We start from the raw sequence: 21,863 nt of genomic DNA, 5'->3' as shown, positions 1-21,863 counted from the left end.
TGTGTGTGTGTGTGTGTGTGTGTGTGTGTGTGTGTGTGTGTGTGTGTTGGGGGGATATGTGTGAGTGTGTGTGTGTGAGTATGAGGGTCCATATGTCACAGTGTGTATGTGGAGATAAGTGGACAGTATCACATGTGGGCCTTGCCTTCCATCTCACTTGAGACACAGTCTGTTCACTGCAGTGCACAGCAGGCTAACTGGCCTGCCAGCTTCTAGGGACCCTCATGTCATGCCCACCTACCTCCCTTTAGGAGGAGATATGCTCGCTGGGTCCCGTGAGAGCAGTGTGCCCTGGACTCAATCCAGAAGGGCCTTACCAAGTCCTTGTCACTGTCCTTAGTGAATGTCTTCTCCTTTTCATCCTCGTTCTTGGTCCAGCTGTAGGAGATCATGTAGTTCATGATGGGCGGGTGGTAGATGGTTTCCGGCTGGCTCCAGGACACCTGCAGCGCGGTCTGGTTCAGGGGCTGCACCTTCATGTGGATGGGCGGAGAGCTGCAAACTGAACACAGGACACAGTTCTGCACCCAGGGCCTCTTAGCAATCTTGCACACCAGCTGGCCACGCTCTCTGCATGTGCACCAGCATCCACAAGTGCGAAAGAGTGGAGGAGGACGAAAACGCTGGGTAGCAGTTCTCAGGAGTCGTCCACTTGTTAGTTTTTCTGTTTTTGAGGCAGTGTTTTTTTCCTAAGGACAGGCCACCTACTCAGTGCTGAGGTCACATGCACTGGAGTTTTATTTTACACCTGGCTTTTTTTTTTTTTAAATATGGGCTCTGGAGATCAAAGTCGGGTCCTCATGACTGCAATGCAAGTGAGCCATCTCCCCAGATCTTTTTTTCCCCCCCTTCGGTTTTTTTTGGGACAGTTTTGCTATATAGTCCAGGCTGGCCCTCAAGTTATGGTACTACTGCCTCAATCCCCTAAGTCTTGGGATTGTAGTCATGTGCCACAATACTGTGCCTTGTCCCCTACACAGACACACACACAAGCACACACACACCCCTTTTTAGCTAAGGAGATACTCTGTTACTTCAGCCCTAAATACTCTGACCTGCAACTGTTTTACAAATTTAAGTTTATTTACTTTATATCCCAAGGTACCCCCTTCCTCCTGGTCCCCTCTCCCCCTTCTTCCTCCTCCCCCCAGGAAAGAGGAGCCCCCTCCCTCACTATCAACCCTTCTCAGCCCATCAAGTCACATCAGAACTGAGCATATCTTCATCCCCTGAGGCCAGGCAAGGTTGCCCTGCCAGGGGGAAGTGATCCAAAGGCAGGCAACAGATCCATGTTACAAACAGCCCTCACCCACTCCACTCACCAAGCGAACCCCATGAAGACCAAGCTGTCTGTTGCTGACTTGCAACTTTTAAGAGCAAGAACATTCTCTCATCCAACCTCATCGCCATTCTCTACCTAAGAAAGCACATGCAGAGTCAACAGGATTATCTCATACAATGTCCATATTCAAATCCATCCCTCTTGTCTGAAGGACTACTTGCGGCCACCTTTCTCATGCTACCCTTTATTAATGAATCTTTCTCCTCTGACTTTTCCTCAGGACAGACTCTTTGAAGAAAACAGAACATTTGACTGGCGGTCCATTCAGCTAACTAGAATTGTAGATGAAATTTTACTGCAAACAGATTAAAGTATAGATGCAAGATGGTCTTTAAATAACATTAGAGCAAAGGCACCCACAGAAAGATGGCTTCCTTTGAACTGGCAATAGCCTGGGTGGTTCCCCTGTCTTGGGAGTAAGGGAAGGTCTGGCTCCTTTGTCTTTCCACCCCTGCAGCTGAGAAGCTTCAGGACATACAGAGGCCGTCCGTCTGTCTAGGGCTGGCTAGCACAGTATTGAGAGCTCCGGATCAGCCTGGAGAGCAGGCAGTGCAGCAGGTGTGGTCAAGAGTGCCACCCTCTCCTCTCTGTAACAGCCACACTTGTCTCTAAACACAAACAATTTCTCCACAGGGCACATTTCCTCCAGTCTCCAAGGGGAAATGAAGACTTTGGGAGGAACCACCCATGCAAGGCTGATACGGCATGCAAGGGATGGACAGACGTCAGGAGGAAGAACTTCACTGTCCTGCAGAAGCAGCTCTGAGGAGCCGCCTCTTCCCTGGACTGACTCCCTTGAGGAAGGCACTTTCAACTGAGAGCTGAGCCAAAGCTGCTTGGTGGGAGGAGGGTGGGGAAGAAGCAAAGGCTGAGGAAGGGGTACGGAAGCAATATTCCAGGGTCCGAACTGGACCATCAGGTGGGATGAAGGCAGGAAGAAGGGCCAGTGAAAAGATGGGTACAGCTGCATTGAGAAGCCTGGCCTTTCATCCAGAAACCATGGGAAACCACTGGAAAAGTCTGAGCCCAGGACGGCCAGATAAAGTTGTTCTGATAAAGCCTCCTATGCCCCTGGTGAAGCCAAGGTCCCAAGAGGTGTAGGAGGAGGCCTGTCCAGAGATGCACATTAGACCAGGGACTATGACCAGGAGATTGGCAAGTTCTAGGACAAATAGAATGCAAAATTGAGATGTCCGGTAGTGGGAGGTACTCAAGAGAGGGTGGGAGCAGAACAGCTGCTGGCATGGGGTGAGTTAGAGGGGAGCACACTCGAACAGTCAGGCTTGGCAACGCTCAGAACCTTCCAGAAGCCACCAACACACACACACACACACACACACACACACACACACACACCCCTCTTTTCCTGACCCAGACTCCCAAAACTCAGGCTGTCTTGAGCCACTGGCCACATTCCTGGCAAGGCCAGTTTTGGCGACAGCTGTGGAAGGAGGGCAGCCTTCCCTGGCAGGAGGCTCCTTTGCCTCTGTTGGATAGATGTGCTTTGTGTGGCTTCAACAGGAAGAAGTGGAGATCGACGAGCATTCTCAATGCCTTCTGCCCTGAGTGTGGGCATCAAGCTGCCATCCTTTGCCTTCAGAGCAGGGGCTTTAAACAAAGACTGCTGCAATGGCCGGAGCTGACAGAACAGAAGAAGGACACTAGGGGGCGACAAGGCACTGTTTTTTTTTAACAGTCCAATTTACCAGGTTGTTTCTCCAGGCAGCACAAAGGGAGGAAAAAGAAACCAGCAAAGATCCGTATCTCCATCCTTCTTAACAGTGGCAGGGGGGCCAGTTTTATATATTGGGAATATTTTATGCTCCCAATGATGACCTAACTTCCACATCTCTCACCTCCTACCACGTTTGTCTTCCTTGTGTTTGCTAAAGCCATTCTAAAGCCCTGCTGCAATTGAGTGGTGAGTTGTCAGCGACACATCTTTCCCGCAGTTACAACACAACCACATAAATAATCTTAGCAGCCACATGTGGACACACCACCTTTATTTATTTTTTGAAATGAAAATGACCGGGTTTTTCTATGCAGGTTAAGATGATTCATATACGCATATACACAAGTACATATATGTACATATGTATGTATGTATGTATGTAAATTATATAGTACAAGAAAAGAAATAGGAAAGTCAAAAGAAGATTCACCCTAAATGTCACTGTAGGTACAGACAACCACTGCAAGCATTCTAGAACCCAATGTCTGACAGATTATCTCGCTCTTCTTGCCTATTTGTGAAAGCAGGTTACATATAATTTGATGTAGAAAAAAATGTAAAAGGGCTGGACACGGTGATGCATGCCAACAATCACAGAGGTTCTCGGGAGGTTCTCAGATGTGAGGCTGGGCTAAAGCAACACCGTGAGACCCTGTCTCAAAAACAAAATGAATCAGAAACAAATAAACCAAATCCCCAAACAGACCAACAAAGGCACAGGCATGAGGTCTGCAGGTACGTGCATGACGTGGTCAGTAGGTAGCACCTATAAAAAACAGTGTTGGGTGCTGTCACTCTGAGTGGAAAGTGCAGAGTTAAGGTCTGGGGACTGGGCCACCTGCCAGAGAAAGGCATCTATAACTGAGCGGTCACACCAGACCCATACTTGCCCTAGACTGCCCCAGACCAGGCCGGAAGTAGCAAGAGGTTAGCTGAGGAGTCCTCCGCACATGCACCCTAGCAGAAGACAAGGAGACAAGGAGACACATTCCTTTCTGCTCTCAATCTCCAAGCTCGTTTTCTCATCTTCCTAGACAGTGGGATTCTGGACAGTGGCAATGCAGTGGGCTTGATGTGGGAAAGGCCTTTGCAGAATTTTAGAAGGACCTAGAATAGAGCTTGGCATCCTTATCTATAAAAAGGACAGACGGGAAATAATTTTGGCTTTGCAAGTCACGGTCTCTCTTGCCTTGAAAGCACAGAAGCTTGCAGAGGCAGTGGGCGCATGAGTGAGTGTGGCTGTGCCCAGGAGAACTTACACACTGATGCCTAATTTCAGCTTTGTACGATTTCTGTGGGCCTCAAACTCTGATCTTTTTGTACCGTTTAAAGGTATTAACATTCTCAGTTCACGTTGCATAAAATTTGGCGGTGGGTGAGGTCTGCATGATAGAAAGGAATTGTTTGCATTCTTAGCACTGAAAACAACTGCTCAGCACAGCTCACAGGCAGCCTGTTCACGGAGCTTGGACCCTTCACAGCACTCACCCTGAATGACGTTGCTGCTTCACTGACTATCTGGAACAATTTGCCTCCCCCAAGGGAGTAAGGTGTGCCTGGTGCCTTCGATCGCATTCCGTCTACTGCCCTAGCCTACAGCAGCGGCTGGCATGCGTGTGCATTTGAACAGCAAGCTGATGGCAGCTGCTGTAACATCCTTGGCCCTTCCCTGGTCCACAGGCCTGTGCTATGACTCTCTCAGTTTCCAGCCTCCCAGCTTCTCGCCCTGCTCCTCTCTCACCTGTGTCTGACCAGCTCTGCCCCAGCCGCACTGGACATCTGCCTTCAACAACACACGGGTAAGGGTATGTGTGCTACTCTGGAAACACAGAACCAGCAAGCACTGGTCCATGCTGGAGGAAGGAGAGTATGAGATGCCGCCTGGTACCTAGGGTTCTGCTGCTGTGTGCAGTTAGGAGATCACCGCATCAGACGGGGTCTCCTTTTCAAGACCAGTGAGAAAGGAAGCAGATACAGGGCAGTTATGTGGAAGGGTTCTGGAAAGCTGGTGTAGGACTTGGGCTCTTGGTGGCCTGCTGCCTCCTCATCTGCATGACGCGCTGCTGTTTGGTAATGGCTTCCTCACTGGACTGGGGTGAGTATAAGAGGCACACTGTAAATAAGAACAGCTCGTCGGCCTCAAGCCCAGTGACCTTCACTTATAAGTCTGGGTGTTTAAGTGAGGTCAGCTAGAACAGCAAAGCCAGGGTCCCCTTTAGACTAGGGCTGTGATCATGTTTGCAACATTTCCCGCCACACCCTACTGCCCTTTCAGGGTCCCCTGATCCACAGCTGCCTGAACCCCCAAGGCAGGAGTGCTGTGGCAGCCGCCTAGATTTTACATCCTTCCTGCCCCTAGTGACGGCTGTCGCAAACCCTGGTATCTGGGACATTTTGGCACACCCTTTTATATAAAATCAAAGCCCTTTAATGAGGCAGGAGGCACCACACCCAGCTCTCCAAACAAACATCCCTGTGAGGTGGCCCTGACATCAGCCCTTCCCTTCCCAGGGCCTGATTACATGCTCACTGGGGAGAGATTGCTTTTCACAGATATCCAGGATGACAGTCCCTAGCAGCGCTGAGAATTCCTGCTTTTACTCTGAACCACCTTTAATTAGGATCTCAGCTTTCGTTAAATAATGAAGAGGCTTCTAGCTGAGCACCCGAGGTCCTCCGATTTTACATCAATGTCAAGGATATTTTCTCAGTGCTTGCAAAAGTCAATCTAAGTCTCCCCTGACCCTCGCCCTTTTCATTTTGGGATTTAGATGAGGTATTGGGATATGCTCTGATGAAAGTCGGTGTAACACCCAAGTGTCTGAAACTCTTTGAGTAAACGGCTGCTCCAGGGACCTCCTTTCAGGCCCTTTACTTGAGGCAATGGGCCAGCTGTGGATAGTTTGAGACACAGATTGCTCAAACACAGCACTCCGGCTCAGGCTGACAATCTATGGCAACAGAACCCAGGCCAGTGTGGAGAGGGGTGATTATCATGCCCACACAGGGTGGTACACCACCTCAGCTCAGCTCAGGACCCCCCGAATGCAGGAAACTTCCCAAACACCTCGCCTGAGGAAAAGCCTTCTCTTACGGTATCAGCAGACCAGACAGAGCTAAGGACAACAAAATAAAAGTCCTGGAATCTTAGTGCTTCAGAATGTCAGATCCTTTTCTCCCCCGTCCAAGAGCTCATCAACAGCGCATCGCTCTGCAGAAGGTACAGGACGACCTAACGTGAGCGCTGTTCTGGCATGACTTGCATTCCCATCTTCCAAAGACCATGGAGCGAGCGCCGCCAGTTCCATACTGAGGGCAGGCTCTGCCCCCGTTTCAGATAGGCCATGCATGCACATGTGTATGAGTCCAGGAGGGACGTCTCCATTTATGCTGAGGACTCCTCGGTCCAGAAGACCCAGTTGCCAAGCAGAGCATAGGACACAGAGTAGGCGATGAGTCAGCCTGAATTAAGCCTGGAGGAGGGGCAGTTAAGCAGCTGTGTTTGCTCTCTCCACTCATGCTCCCTGCCTCTTATCCCATCTACATGATGACATGAAGACGTAGGGAGATTACGCAAACTGCTCACAGGGTGAACACTGTCCCATGTGGGCACACACATCAATGCTGCAGCCTTTTACCAGTGGCTTCTGCCAGGCTAATGATACTTAGGACAAAAGGTCCCTTCTCTTCCATGCTTCCCTCCCATCTTCCCTTCATGCCCCACCCCCTTTTCTTAATAACAAAGGAGGAAGAGAGTATCTAGAATATTTCCAGAAGAGTGTCCAACTCCTGTGCATCCCTCTAATAGCAAAGGCAATCCGAGCACCATTCTTCCTGTGTCAGAAATGTAGGTGCAAGTCCTGGACCTTTCAGCCGTCACAGGGAAGCTCACCAGTGAGCATCTAGGTGTCACTGGTCAATGAGCATCTAGGTGGTACCCACCAGCCAGCATCTGTGGCACTTACCTTGTGCTGTTCTGGCTGACATGCAAGACACCTACTATGATTTTATGATATTCCTAGTTTTCCCATTACCTTGTTTTAGAGCCCAGACGATCATGTATTCACTTACTCAAACGATGAACATAGGCTAGCATGAGCCTTGGCCTTTTGGAGGTCACAGTTGGGCAGGAAAATGATAACTATCACCAAAGCCTCAAACTCAAGCCCTTGGCATTCCTTAAGGGCTCTCGAGAGAATTCTGTGAAACTACAGACTCAGGTGAGAAAAGGATGCTGTTGTTTTCACTAATCTCTAACTAAGATATTATCTCTCAGATGCGGCAGCAAATGCAGCAATGCTCATAGGATCGGTGTGACGTGGGATGGCTGAGTCTAATGGTGAATGGCCCTGTTGCTCAATCTTGCAAACTAAGTGTCCTCACCAGAAAGCAAAGAAGTGTAGTTTGAATGAGAACACCCCTCTCCACTCCATCCCACCCCAATTGGTGTACTTGAATATGTGGTCCCTAATTGCTAGTGTTGTTTGGGTAGGTTTAGGAGGTGTGGCCTTGATGGAGGAAATGCCTTTGTGGCCCCTAGCCCTGTGGAAACGTAAGCCCAAATAAACTATCTTGCTATAAGCTGCCTAGGTCAGTGTTTACCCCAGGAACAGCAGAATAACTTATACAGTAAGTACACAATTGAAAAAGATTTCATTTTATCTGGAGATAGCTGGCTTTCTTCATAATCATTTATATTTTATCAGAGCACATCTAAAATTATTAATAAATATAAGAAGCCTATGGAATTCCCCAGGTGAGTAAATTAGGGACTAGAATTAGGGTTAATGTCAGCCCAAGATTTACATAGCCCTAGCGCTAAGGAACATAGTGATGCTTTTTAAGAACAATATTATAGCAACCTCTAGAAATGTTTTAAAAAGCTCCAGACTTGTGAGGTGGTTTGGTTGGGGAGTCCTGCTGAGCAGAGAGAGGCTGAGCTGAATCCTCAATGATAAACAGGTTCTGAATGGCGAGTAGGAAGGCTGGGTCAGACTGCCATGGCCCTGCCATGAGGCTGTGGAAAGACAACATGGAACAGCATGATGCTAGATCCAAAGCGTCTAAGGATTGCAGGAAAGATTCTGTTCATGTAGGTTTGCCCTGAGAAGTCAGATTTTGCTAGGTGGCTACTCTCTGCCTTGGGGACGCTGGTTCCAGTGGCCCTAAGTTCTGCTAAGCGCCAGGCTACCTCCTCTCTCCCATGCTGCCTTGGGACTTAACCCTACACTGTGCAGCGGCATCCCCTCCACGGCTGCTAGTAGCCCTCAACTACAGTGCTGTCTCTCGGCAAATGAGGGTTAGAGCTGGTTCCAACGAGCACAGAGGCCAGCAGGTGAGGCATGTACAAGTGGTTCTGCCTCACTGTGCTCCCTGCTGAGCAGAGGCCACCAGGGGAGGCATGTCGGAGCTCCACACATGCACCCTAGACATCCCAGCCCTTCCTCCCACGCTGGACTCTGTTTTATCCATAATGTCCCCCCGGCTTGTGAGAGCTAACGGCCAGGGGAGGTGGCCACATCCTGTCCAGGAAGGAGCATTGTTCAGCCTGACACTAAGGGAGGTGGCAGAGTTCAGAAGGGTCCTGAGTGGAAGACTGGATTTCCTTCACGCGCCCTGGGACACTGCCTCCCCTTCCCTTGAACACACTGTAACATCAAGCCAAGAGAAGAGCTGTGCTGCTCTACCTTACCGAGCGTCCCTTGCATGCAGTGCTCTGAGCCTCCTCCATCTCTGGACCTCGCTCTCCAGCGGACTCAGGATATGAGATCTGTGCAGGAGGCCCAGCACCCTTGCACTGTGGTGAGGTTTCCTGAAGATGAGCTACATATTTCTGACTGCTAGGATGATGGTACAGCTATGAAGATACAGTTGTGTCACACACAATAGAGGTCCAAAGACACCTTTGGCAACCAAAGGATGAGCTCTGTGTAACAGCTTAAGAGCCTACAAGCTGTCTTTTTAAAACTCTCTCAAGAGCATGATAAAAAATTACATGTGACCCCACAGACAGGTTAGCTAGGCTTTTATTTAAATAAGTTAGACTTAGGACATTGAGAATCATTTGTTCAGAGTCAGAATTAGGAATAAGCTCTCAGAAACCCTATTTTAAATGACCACCCCTCTCTATAGAGGGACTGAGCTACCTCTGACTCTAGGCTGCCTCTAACTAGGTCCACATGTTCCCAGAAGCTCAGGCTTTGTGGCTGGTAACAGCTTGAAGTGGTCAGCCTACTCCTCTTTGAGAAGGCTCCTCTCTTTTGAGACTCTTCCTCATGCTAGCCAGGAAACATTGTACTTGATAACACCCGACAGCTCTCAGCTACGCAATGCCTCCTCCATACACGGAGAGATCTGAAATGTGACAATCAAGACATGCATCTCAGTCCAAGCAAATTCATTGGAAAGAAAGAAAGGAAAGAAAGAAAAGAAAGAAAAGAAAGGAAAGAAAGGAAGGAAGGAAGGAAGGAAGGAAGGAAGGAAGGAAGGAAGGAAGGAAGGAAGGAAGCCACAGGAGAGCTGCCCAAGGTCAGTGACAGAAATATTAGGCCTCTGGACATGCTAAGAAATAAAGAGCAAAGAATGAATGGATAGTGGGCCCCACAAGGTTCCCCAAGCTGTATTCATGGCTCTTTCTACTTCCCAGCAGCAAGGGAAGTGACTGTTTTTTAGGTCATGAGAAAGTGAGGGTCATGCCCATATCCTTGGACAATAGTTAAAGAATAGCACCCACAAGGAGGCTTGAGGAATAACTGGTGGGAAGAATAGGGAGAACAACTCTCTCCTGGCTATATTACTCTGTTGAGAGATGTCTGCAATCTCAGAGCCTCATGCTTCATGAGCAGCGACTGCTAGTTAGCAGGAAAGAAGAAGTACATTGCTCTGAGAGGAAGGACACTGCTGGCCTTTATTAATTTCCACATGGTTGTTTGCAAGCACCACTGTGTCCACATGAATAAGCCCAATGCCAGAACAGATTTATCTGGTGAGCAAAAGAAAGTAGAAGCTGTAGGAGGTTTGCTAAGTTGGCCTTGAAGCTCAAACTCTGCCTACCGGCCTGGAGACAGAAAGGATTAAGTAATTAGCTAATATTTATAAAGTGTGAAAATGACTGACAGCCCCTGGCACCTGCTGCCAGAATTGGCTCAACAGCTCCCAAGCCCAGACAGCAGTGGTCCCTGGGAACTTCTTGACTCCAGGCAGCACCTGCAAGTCTACGAACTTCCTTCCTATGCTGTTAGGTTGATCTCCTCAGCGGTGAAGCAAGCCCTCTCTCCATGGTTGCTTTGAAATGAACACTTACATTCCAGAGGGTTTTGGCTACAGTAGAAGGAGCTTCTCTGGCTGCAGATACTGTGAGTGATGTAGACCCATCCTACAAATGCCTGGTTACACTCTTGCTGTATGAGACCCTAGCCTGGAAAGATGGCAAATGCTCTGACTGGACCGCCTCTAGAACAAGGCTCTCTTTTTCCTGGCCGTCCATCCATTCATCCATCCATCCATCCATCCATCCATCCATCCTTCCATCCATTCTCATACTTACTGAAGAATTAGCAATGGTCAGAGTGCCACCCCCTCAAGAGATACAGAGTGTCACCACATCATGGTATTTGCAGGATAGTAGAAGAGCGATATATTCTAAAACCAAAGTGCTAAGTGCTATTAGGGGAAAATATGGGTGTCCTCCAAGTGGTAAGATCAAAGCAGCCAAGAGGTTTCCCTTGGAGGGGCACCTCAGGGCTCTGTAGGTTGAGAAGAATCGGTTTGGTGCTGATGGTGGCCAACGGCCCTGCGCAGAAGAAGCTGCTGAGGCTGGCTCACGCCAGTGAGCTGGTGCCAAAGGAAGTGACATGTACAGTGGGTCTGGGGAGGGGACAGGATTCATAGGGCAGTGTCTAAGTTTCTCTTCCTGTTGCTGTGATAAGACACTCTGATAAAGATAATTTAAGTGAGACGGGGCTTATTTTAGCTCAGAGTTTAAGGTACAATCCGTCACGGCTGGGAAGTCAAGGCAGCAGGAGTTTCGCTTATTCACACCTCACCCACAGTCAGGAAACAGGAACTCGACTTGCTTCCTCTTCTTTATCCAGCCTGGGCCTTGAGTGCAGAGAAGGGTCCTGTCTACAGTTAAGATGGCTCTTTCCACGTCAGTTAATGTAATGAAGAGAATTCCCTACGGGCATGCCCACAGGTCCATCTCCTGGCTGATTATATATTCTGTCAAGCTGACACTATGGCACACAGTCACTGTAACTTTCCCAGAAGGGTTTCATCAGTTAAGAACAGCCCAGCTTCACACTTCTTCCAGGAAGCACAACCCCTTAATCTGAATTGTGAGCTCCAGTGACCGTGTCCCTGATAGCATGCTGCCCCAGAAGAACACAGACCTCACTGCTTGCCTACAGATCAGAAGTACAAGTATTTGCAGAGAACTTCCCATATTAGTCCCAGGAACTGTTGAATTTAAAAGGTTTACGTATGACAACTACACACGAGAATAAATTTGTAGACCTGGGGCCTGACCTTGGTTGCCAGACTTCCAAGCCTAGCTTCTAACACTGCTTTAGGCTGTCCATAAGCTAGTGAACAGTGCACGGCTATGCACCTGCTATGGTGTTAGGTGCCATGTGAAGTTCCACTAATTCAAATATGCACAAGCCCCTCTATTTAGAAGTCCCACTTGAAGTGGGCATGTTGGCTTCCCGGGGTCAACTCCGTGACCAGGGCCCCAACAGCTCATACAAGAAGCACCCAAGATAACCTGGCAAACTGGAACCATTAGGCACATGATGATGGTGAGAAGGCGGTTTGTGATGGGTGGTTGGTTTTAAATGGCAACTTCTATAACTTAGAATCACCAGAAACTTCACTGAGGAACTGTGTTCAGCAAGTTGGCCTGAGGGCATGTCTGTATAGGATTATCTTGACTGCCTTAATTGATACAGGAAGACTCACCTGAAATGTGGACATTTGGGTTCCATTTATAGGCCTGGGTCATGGGGTCAGCCACCAGGAGGGCAGCAAATGCAACCTTGCAGAGATCTAGAGGGAAAAGTCCTTTGCAAAGGCCCTGGGGTATAGAAAGCACCATGGAACACTGCTTCTAGTAGAGACCCAGATACAAAAAGTCACAGGAGAAGGAAGAGTATTTGTTCTTTGCTCCCTTAGCCTTTCTACTTGCTGCTGAGTGAATTTGCCCTGCTGCTGCTGCCGCTGATGACGATGACGATGATTTCTCTGCTGGCAGTTGAGCCAGCTCGTCTGGGCATTCAGTGTGGACTGAGAACCACTGGCTGTCTAGGAACCATCTGGCTAGAAGTTCTCAACCTGCCTAATGTTTCAACTCTTTAGTACAGTTCCTTGCATGGTCACTTCCAACCATAACTTCTTTGCCTTGCTACTTTGAAACGCTTAGTAAAGTTCCTGTGAGGGACTGCCTCCCTAACTGGACACCTTCAACTCCTGATTATGTCACCTGACCTGGAAAATTCCTAGCTGTCCCCTGCTGGTCTTGTGGACTCTCCTGGAAGCCCTGCTCAAACATTCTCTACATGACAGCCAAAGAAAGAGTCTCACCTGCCTGTTCAGATCACTGCACCAGGGCTGACAAATGCTATCTCAACACCCTACCAGCTTTCCTGACATGGCATTGGTCTCTATTCCCTGCCCTATCTCTAATCTCGCTTCCCTTTGTTCACTGTTCCATGATGCTTCCTATACCGAAGGACCTCTGCAAATGACCTTTTCCTCTAGGTCTCAGCAGGATTCCCTTCCTGCCCTCCCTGAGGCTAATCCCATAATTGAGGCCTTAGCAACCTTTTCAAGGAACACCAAAGATTAGCTGGCAGAACAGGTAACACCAAGCACACAAAGAATGATGGACTGACTTGCTCAAGGAAGACCTTTTCCTCACTGCCTCCCCAGCTTGTAGTACCTGATTTAATTCCTGTAATGCCAGTAATACTTGGGCATGATGGCCCATGCTTGCCTTGTTATTTCTTCCATTCACAGTGTAAAATGTGTACGTGTGTCTTTCTATCTGTAAGTAAGTAGGCAGGGGTGGGTGGGTAAGTGTGTGTGTGTGTGTGTGTGTGTGTGCGCGCACGCGCGTGTGCGCACACACGAGCACACACACGAAGGTCAAAGGTCAACATTCAGATGTCTTCTTCCATCACTTAGAATGTTGAAATAAAGTCTCTCATTGAACCTGGGCTCACCAAATTTGGTGAGACTAGCCAGTCAGTGAGTTCTAGGAATCCTCCTGTGTGATTACAGATGTGTGCCACTGTAGCTGGCTCCTGTGTTGGTGGCAGGCATCTGGACCTGGGTCCTCATGTTTGCACAGCAAGCCCTTTACCCACAGAAACATATTCCCAGCCCCCCTTGATGGTCACTTTTGTCTCTAGTGCCTAGTTAGTCACAGTGGATACCCAACAAATACATGACAAGTCCTGGCTCACGCCATGCTGAATATTAAACAAAACATATGTGAATGTAAAGAGGCCAGCACAGCATCTGGCACCACCACCAAGTTCCCGGGCACAGTCACTCTCCTCGGTGACCTTTTCAAAGGCAGCTGAAGACAAAATGAAGATAAATCTACTGCTTGAAAAACAGCGGGTGGTATGGGCCATGTCAGCTGTGGTTTCAATATGGCTTATCTCCATCCAAACTCACGCTGAGGCATGGTCTTCTGTGAAACACACACTGGTGAGGATCTAAGAGGCTTCACCCTCAGTGAGGAACTGATGTGGTTCCCTGGGGGAATGGATGGCTTTCAGCAAAGCTGCCTGTTGAGAGCAGGTCAGCCTGGTGTCTCTCTTTCCTCTCAGCATACCCTCTTTCTGAAGTTCCTGAACAGGAACTTCTTGGGTCGCTTATCAGAAGCTGGGCAGATCCTACACAAGCCTCCTCCTTGCTGTTTTTAAACAAATTACCCAGTCTCAGTCATTGCACTATAGCAACAGCAAACAGGCAACACACCATTTCTGCAGAACACGAACACTGTGTCAGACAATCAAAGGCAAACGACACACCCTCATATGTTTATGCTCTGAGAGGAGTCATGGGATTGTGAGACATTTAAAAATGATTGGCCCTAGGGTGTTCTGAGTTGTAAATCAGGCCTGTATCTTGCTTTCCTCTTACCTACTCCGAGGTTAAAACCAAGCTGTTCTTAGAAGGCAGTTAAACTACCAAGCTGTGGGAAGCTGCATGGAGTGTGTGTGCTCTTCCTCAGCATGTACCTGCCCTAAGAGTCTCTGGAAGCCATGAGAGCACTTTTTAGAAGGATCTCTGGGAGGAACATCTGCCTACAAAGAAAGGTAATGTTCCTATCAGAGCTTTCCTTTAAGAAGGTAAAGTAATTGTAGCTCATTAATGAGGTGTTTGGAGATGATTGAACTGAAAATAGAACAACATTAATATTTTCTCCAAAAATAGCAGAAAACCAGCATTTCAATGTCAAACTCTTTCTGCAGCAATCATGGATTCATGTCTTTGCTCATTTTGGCGGAAAATGTGATGTTCCTCCTCAATGTATTCTGGTTTCAGATCAGCTAGTTACTTATGGATACGTCTTTTAAAACAGCTTTTAACCAAAACAAGAAGCAATGTTAGTGCTGAGATGGCAGCGGAATAAGACATCCCAGCAGAGCACAACACAGCGCCTGCAAACCGAGGCATGCGTCTGCGACACTGGAGGGTACGCAGGCAGCCAGTGTCCTCTATTTCCTCTGATTTTATTACATTATACAGTGTCACTTTAATTAAGCCATCAAATCAAATTATCAGATCAAGTGGCTTCGATTCCACTGCGGGTTGAGCAGGTTTCGTTAAATTAATAAACCATATGTTTTGTGTTGTTGGAAGCAAAGTTATTTTTCTTCAGCCACCATCCCAAATTTCTTCACAATAGACAGCACTCAGCACTTAATCACAGATGCTCTCCCATGTGCCCCGGGTGGGCGGAACAATAACTGAAATGACAGCCCATTAAATCCTAAAGTCTGTCCAAGTTATTTACTGACAAAGGGCAGAGTAGCAAATTGGATGTCCCTTGAACAATCCGCTGAGCCTAAATATTGTTTCCATTTTCTGGAACCAAGGCTTTATATTTTTTATGGATGGCATCAGTTATTTCTTTCTTGAGCAACAATGCAGTATGAAGATGGCCATTCCCCTCCCCCTTCTCTTTGGTGTCCTGCATGACCATGCTTCTTGGGCTGGGGCACTAAGAGACTGCGTTCTTTTATCTCCCTGCTGGTGCAACCAATCATCCTGACGGAGGACTGACAGAGGGAGAGATGGGGTGCCTTGCCTTGGCACCCAACCAGCACTGTTCTCATTAAAGATCACAGCCGTGGGACCAGGGATAATGAGGAGCCACATGCACTTAACTGAGGCTCTAGTTACAGCTCTGATATGAAAGATGGCCAGCTGAAATACTAAGAAGCTGACAGCCAGCTTCCTAAATCTCTAAACAGAACGTAAAAGCCAAACAATTCATATTTACTACCATCACCATCGGTGGGAGGCAACTGGGGGTGAAATACCTGTGTCTTGTACATTTTCTGCTCATACTTTACCACATAGCTATGTCCCTACTCACACCACAACTGCTGAGATATTTACTATTTACTTTTAAAAAACATATGCTTGCTCCATCTTACTGTGAAACGTTCCCTAGAGCAGGGACCTAAACTAGGCTCCCAGGACCAATCTGGTCTGGACTCATTCACATTCAAAAAGTGTCGCTGGGAGATATTTTCTATGTCCACACTCATTTCCATATTAGCCTTGGCTCCTTTCATGGCTCAATGGCAGCCCTGCACAGTTGCAGCAGGAGTCATACGGCTTTCAGAGTCAAGAGTATACATTATTGGCCACTGAACCAAAAAGTTTAAAGATGACTCCTGACTTACATGTTGACTTATTTTTCTTTCTTCTGTAGCAATGCCACAGCAGATGCCTAAAGCACTGCATCTTTCTTGAGGACCCGGGCTTCTGATGGTGAGCTGCTGGAGCATGCCCAGAGATGGGCCTTGTCCCTTGTAAAGCAGCATCAGATCACAGCACAGACCGCTACTCCAGTAGGATCCAGATTGTGCACATAAATGGTAAAGAGAAAACGACTCTCCTTTGCATCGCCTCTTGCCTGGTATCTCTAAGGCCAACCACATCAGCTCCTTGGCTATTTAGTGACCATGAGCATCTGTCTGTGGCTTCTACCTGTGGTGCTACTGAATATGCTAGTAATCTCAGGGAGAAACAGAGCAGGAGTTTGCCTAGAGTACCAAGGTGTGTACATGCAAAAATAAAACAGAGCTATCCTTTGTCATTATGAACTGAAAGCAAAAGCCAAAGGGAAAGTACTTTAGCTGTTAGTGTGGCCAAAAAAAAAAAAAAAAGATGCACAATAACAAGTGTTGGCAAGGATGGGAAGACATTGTATCCACTGTATACACTATTAATGACAATGTAAATGGTGCTGCCATTATGGAAAAATGCAAGGCCAGTCCTCCCAACTACACACCTAGAGATTTGGTATGAATGGGTAGCTCTATGCCTGACTCTTTTAAGTACAGAGCATAAGCCATCACAATTAAACCCAGATGTGAGAGTAGCAAAATTCCTAATAACCCGGCAATGGAAAGCTCCAAATGTCCAGTAGCAATACATGAATAAGCAAAAATGTAGCATGTCCACATGGTGCTATATTATTGGACCATAAACCAGCTCTTATTTCTGATTCATGCTCCCAGACATATTACATTAAGCGAAAGAAGCCAGATACACACTCTGTGAACTATTGATATGAAATGTCTAGAAGAGGCAATCCAAATAGTCAGAAAGTAAAGTTGTGGTTACCAGGGGGAGAGGAAGAGTGGGTGGGGAAATTATAGAAAAGGGACCAAGGGTAGTGGCTAAAGGGGCTATCATCTCTTTGAGAGCAATGGAAGTGTTCTAGAAGTAGACAGCAGAGATGGTTCTACAACTTGCTGAGCACACTGCAGCCACAGATGCGGACACTTCCTGGAATAGTTGCATGCACATGGAATGTAGTCCTAAGAATGAACAACCGCTCCACACAACACTCCCAAAGTCAACGTGGCGTAATTCACTGAAGGCTAGTCGGCTGGCCCCACAGGCACACCAGGGCAAAGCCACTTTCTGCCACCAGTTATCACGGGGAACCCAGATGTGAAAGGAGGTTGGGACCATCCTAGGATAGTGGGGATGTCAGCGCCTTGATGCGAGTGCTTATTGCTCAGGTGTATCGAGCTTGTGGAGATTCATGGAGCTGTGCATGTATTATGTACTATTTCTCCAGGCATGTATAATGGTATTTTCAGTGATTTCAGAAGTATTAGGCCAAAAATATGCTACTTTGGGCTTCAAACTGGAGGCACCTATGGAACAGCAAGTACAGAGAGGGACTCCCCCAGGTTTCTGTTATCTGCCTCCATGGTCAAAAATCTCCTCCCAGAAACTCACTGACTTCGGAAGAGCCACTTACATTCAGGCTGCATCCTCTCTCCCCTATAAGGATGGTTTACAAGCCTCTAGATATGGGATTTAAGCTCTCAAGAGTCCTTTATGCAATAGCCTAGAGAGTCCATGAACTTCAGTTTTAGACCCAACTTCTATTCTTCTTTCTACAGTGAGTATGTGGCAGGAGAGAAGGGTGTGGACAGAAAGACAGCAAGACTAACATATGAATGAAGTCAGCTGGCTGGAAGACTGGAGACTCCTCCCCCCCAGAGTCACATGGGAGAGAAGAGAACTTGTGCAAAACAAAAAATGAAAAGCAACAACAATAACAACACATTTCTAAATGGAGAAGACAGATGGGTGCTATGTAAATGGCACACACACACACACACACACACACACACACACACACACACACACACAAACCATGAAAAAGAGGAGCAGCCCTTTGTGTCTCAGGGCTGTTCCCTCTCTCTAGCCCTCTCTCTCAGTGCCTTTTTCTTCCTTAGTAAACAGTCTCCCTATACACTGCTGTCCTGAGTCCCAGGCCCAGGGCTTTGATCTCTGATACAAGGATCTGTAAGTTCCAACAGATCCTTATGTCCTTATGGACTCAGACTCCTGCCTATGACAAGTGTTCTGTACAGGCTAATCATCACACACTCATATGAGGAAGAGAATGATTTCACTCTTCTATAATGCTAAAAATTTAAAGAGAACTGCAGATCTTCCTACCTCCTCCTCTCCCACTCCCATTTCTTCTCTCCCTAGGCCCCCTCTAAAAACATCAAAATCCTTTCAATATTTACACACTGCAAGAGTTAACAATGGACATGATATTTGCAATAAGCTTTGGAGAATGTGAAGAGCCAACTGTCCACATTCTACACTTAAGGCTTGGGCCACATTCCATGGAGGACCTTGTCCATTTTGACACATAAATGGAACGAGTCCACCACCATCTAATTTTCCTAGATGACAGATGCCACTCAATCTCTCTGCATTGTCTGTCTATCACTCACTCATACACTCAGCACAGTTTCCAGAGCTTTGTGACTGTTCTCAGCCTTTCTGAGTTAGCAGATTGTATGTTCCTCTTGATCCAGATTTCATATCCCTTGTATGACCTCTGCACAGACTGCTCATGAAGAGTGAACCCTGAAGAGTCCTCCTTTTTCAAAGTTCTCTTGGGGAAAAGCCTTGGAGTTCAGTTATTTTTAGCTAAGCTTAGAAAGTTAGACCAAGTGAGAATTTTTTTTTTTTTTTAATAGCAACTCAGCCCCAGGCATCTCAAAGGTTCATGAGCATCTTCGTTGTCCTACTACTGATAGGAAATTGTGAGAACACCTGGCCAGATCGGTGTTATATAAAACCACTGACAGACAAGAGTCACACCCTACTTGTTCCTGCTCCCAACTTCATAAATCTGTGCCAAGGACTGAACTCAGGGCTTTGTTTTGCTGTTACATAAGTTCTACCACAGGCTACATCCTTACCTTTCTGGCTATCCTTCCTTCAGCTCTGTTTTTTGTTTAGGAGCATGGAAAACAGGCGTATTGCTGTAATCCAAGTACAGGTGTGTGCGGACTATAATCTCATGCTTCTGGACCTGCAAAGCTCATGTGCTAAGAATGGGGATAGGGACATTCTTGGAACAAACTCCCCATGCCACCTATCACACAAGTAGTGTGATGAGAGAGCACAGCCTACTTTTCTTGTCGCTAAAGCACTTCTTATGCCACCCAAACACACAACTCCAAAGGAGGAGGACATTCAGTGGGAAACAGCCATGTTATCAGAGCAAGCAAACATTTCTGTTGCTTCTCCCCCCAGGACTAGGGCTTTGAGCAGACATATTTCTCCATGTGTTTCCTAAGAAGCAAGTCACAATTATAATAAGACAGGGGGGAAAAGGAAGGTTCCTGGGAGAGGAACTCAAGTTCATTTCACATAGGAAAGCAGAAATATAAGTAAGGTGCCAGCAAGTGAGGCTCACATACTCGTCAGGTACTAGAATGAACTCTGCAATGGTTTAAGAAGCTAGTGCTTTCTGGGAGGCGTTCAAAGCCAGGCTGCACCCCTTGCTTAGTAAGGAGTGAGGAGGAATGCTGCACGCTGAGAATACTTCAAAGATGCTGGTGTTTCAGTTCAGGGAAATCTCTTGATTTCAACAGAGAAATGCCTAATAGGCAGGACAGGACTGGGGACGTGGCTGAGCTGGTGGCGAGCTTCGACCTAACATGCACAAATCCATGGGCTCCATCTTGAGAACTGCATAAACTGAAGGGCACGGTGGCACATGCTTAGAATCTCAGCCCTTAGGAGGCAGAGACAGGAAGGTCAGGAGTTCAAGGTCATCTCTGCCTGCACTACAAACATGAGGCCAGCCTGGACTACATGAGACACTGCCTCAAAAAACAAAACAAACAAAAAAACCAGACAACTGAAACACACATGTAAGATAAGAGTTTGATTTTAAAATGTTTCATTTAGACATTGCTAATTAGTTTGGAATTACAAAATAAAAATAGAGAATGGCTGATCTATCCCTGCTAGTCAAAAGGGCAATTTTAAATAGCTCTAACCAAACTTATTCATAGCTCATTCCTATTTATTGTCCAGACAAATCAGCAGAGAACTTATGTTCTTAATGCCAAGTCCCGATTCTTGGCTGACTTTGAACTGGTATGTGTGTGTGTTTGTATGTGTGTGTAGAGGTTGACAACAGGTGTCTCCCTCAACTTTTCTCTAAATTTTTGAAACAGGCTCTGTAACTGAACCTTGAGCTTGCTGATTTGGAACACTGGCTGGTTGCTGAGCTCTGGGCATTCTATATGTCTCCACAGCCAAATCTATGCTCAAGACTAGGTTATAGTTGCATATGCTACTTAGCCTGACTTTCATGTGGGTGCTAAGGATCACATTCATGTCTTCATTCCCTTTGTAATTTAAAATCATTTAAGATGAGAAACCTTTCTTCCCCGGGCTGGAGTACTCAATCAAAATTTACCTTTAGAGGCTTCTGTCCCTAGTGGGTTGTCTAAGAAGTCTGCGAGGTCATGGTTCCAGGCATCTCGGACAGCAGACTTTGACACCACCCTGTCATTCAGCGCCTGCTGTGGTCGGAAGTTATTTCTCAGATACTCCACTGACTTGACATGGTCTTGCTGCTCCGTGGTGAAGATGGAATAAAAAGCTTCAAGCTGAACGAAGAACCAAAGAGAGGAGATGGAAAAGTCAATTAGTAAAGCTATGTTATCCAAAAAATATGGGGTGATCAGAGTGGAAGTGAGCAGGCCAAAGCTGACCCAAGTACCTGGCAGCAGGCTACCTTGGGGAACCAGCATCCGTGGCTGCGCTCTCTGTCCTGACCACTAATGAGCTGTTCTTATTTGAGGGTTCTCAGACCCAGTGCTCTCTGCAGATTTCTCCAGCAACCCCTTTAGTACTGTGGGGGAGATCACAGACTTACGGTGAGTCCTGGCTATAATCTGCCTAGGTATGCACTAGAGGTCCTGGGCACACTGCCCGTGTCTTCAAGCAAGTTGCTTAACAGCTCTGAGCCTTCATTCTCCTTTATAAAATGGTGGTAATCATAATAGTGTTTACTTGACAAGGTAAATCAACAGGATTGAGAACAGAACACTCCAAAATATACACCAATAGCTTAAGAAATAGTAGTAATTTAATTCTTATTAACAGATTCTGTAGACATTCTACAAATGCAGCCAAGTCATGAAGATGTTCAAAGCTAAATGTGTGGTAAGTTCAATTGCCCAGTTCTAAATTTACCAGATGGCTAGTCACAGACGAATGACTCAAGCTCTCTAAAAACTCAAGCTTCCTTATCAGTGACATGCTTATAAATATATGATCTATTTTCTAGGGTTCCTGAAAAGATGAAATCTATATGGTTCATCCAGAACACAACAGGAGTTTAACAAATATCGGGTCTTGTCATGATCACTATGAAGACACATCTTCCACAAGAACACTGATGGAACTTTTTAACAAAAGCAAAGGGAAAAAAAAAATCAGCATCCCACAATCATATCCTGACCATCAAGAGGGCGTCTTTGTAGCCCTCAGCATTTTATCATTAAGAAAGGTCATTCTTCTGTGTGGAAGGATAGAGCATTGACTGGCTGTCACAACTGCTCTCATCAGACTACAAAGATAATCCTGTCACTAAAGAAAAGAAAAGATAAGCAGAGTGCTAGAAGCTGTTGCAGGTTCAGAGAGCCATGTGGCTGGCCATCAATACTAGTATGTAAAGTTTTTTTTTTTTTT

The 21,863-nt window shown here is 46.8% G+C and overlaps 1 protein-coding gene across 2 annotated transcripts in view; it reads right to left on the bottom strand.

Moving 5' to 3' along the window:
- Positions 1-21,863, bottom strand: part of Ptprg (protein tyrosine phosphatase receptor type G) — a 683,725-nt gene that overhangs the window by 94,827 nt on the left and 567,035 nt on the right. For both annotated transcript variants that reach the window (XM_055599059.1, XM_055599058.1), the window contains exons 8-9: positions 20,584-20,776; positions 318-502 (exon numbers count right to left, since the gene is read on the bottom strand). In XM_055599059.1, coding sequence (XP_055455034.1) covers positions 318-502; positions 20,584-20,776 — 378 coding nt within the window. The remainder of the gene's footprint in view (positions 1-317; positions 503-20,583; positions 20,777-21,863) is intronic.

Source organism: Psammomys obesus, unplaced genomic scaffold (assembly GCF_907164565.1).
Source record: "Psammomys obesus unplaced genomic scaffold, mPsaObe1.curated_primary_1811, whole genome shotgun sequence".
In the NCBI taxonomy this organism is placed as follows: Eukaryota; Metazoa; Chordata; class Mammalia; order Rodentia; family Muridae; genus Psammomys; species Psammomys obesus.
This window is presented reverse-complemented; position numbering and strand designations above follow the sequence as displayed.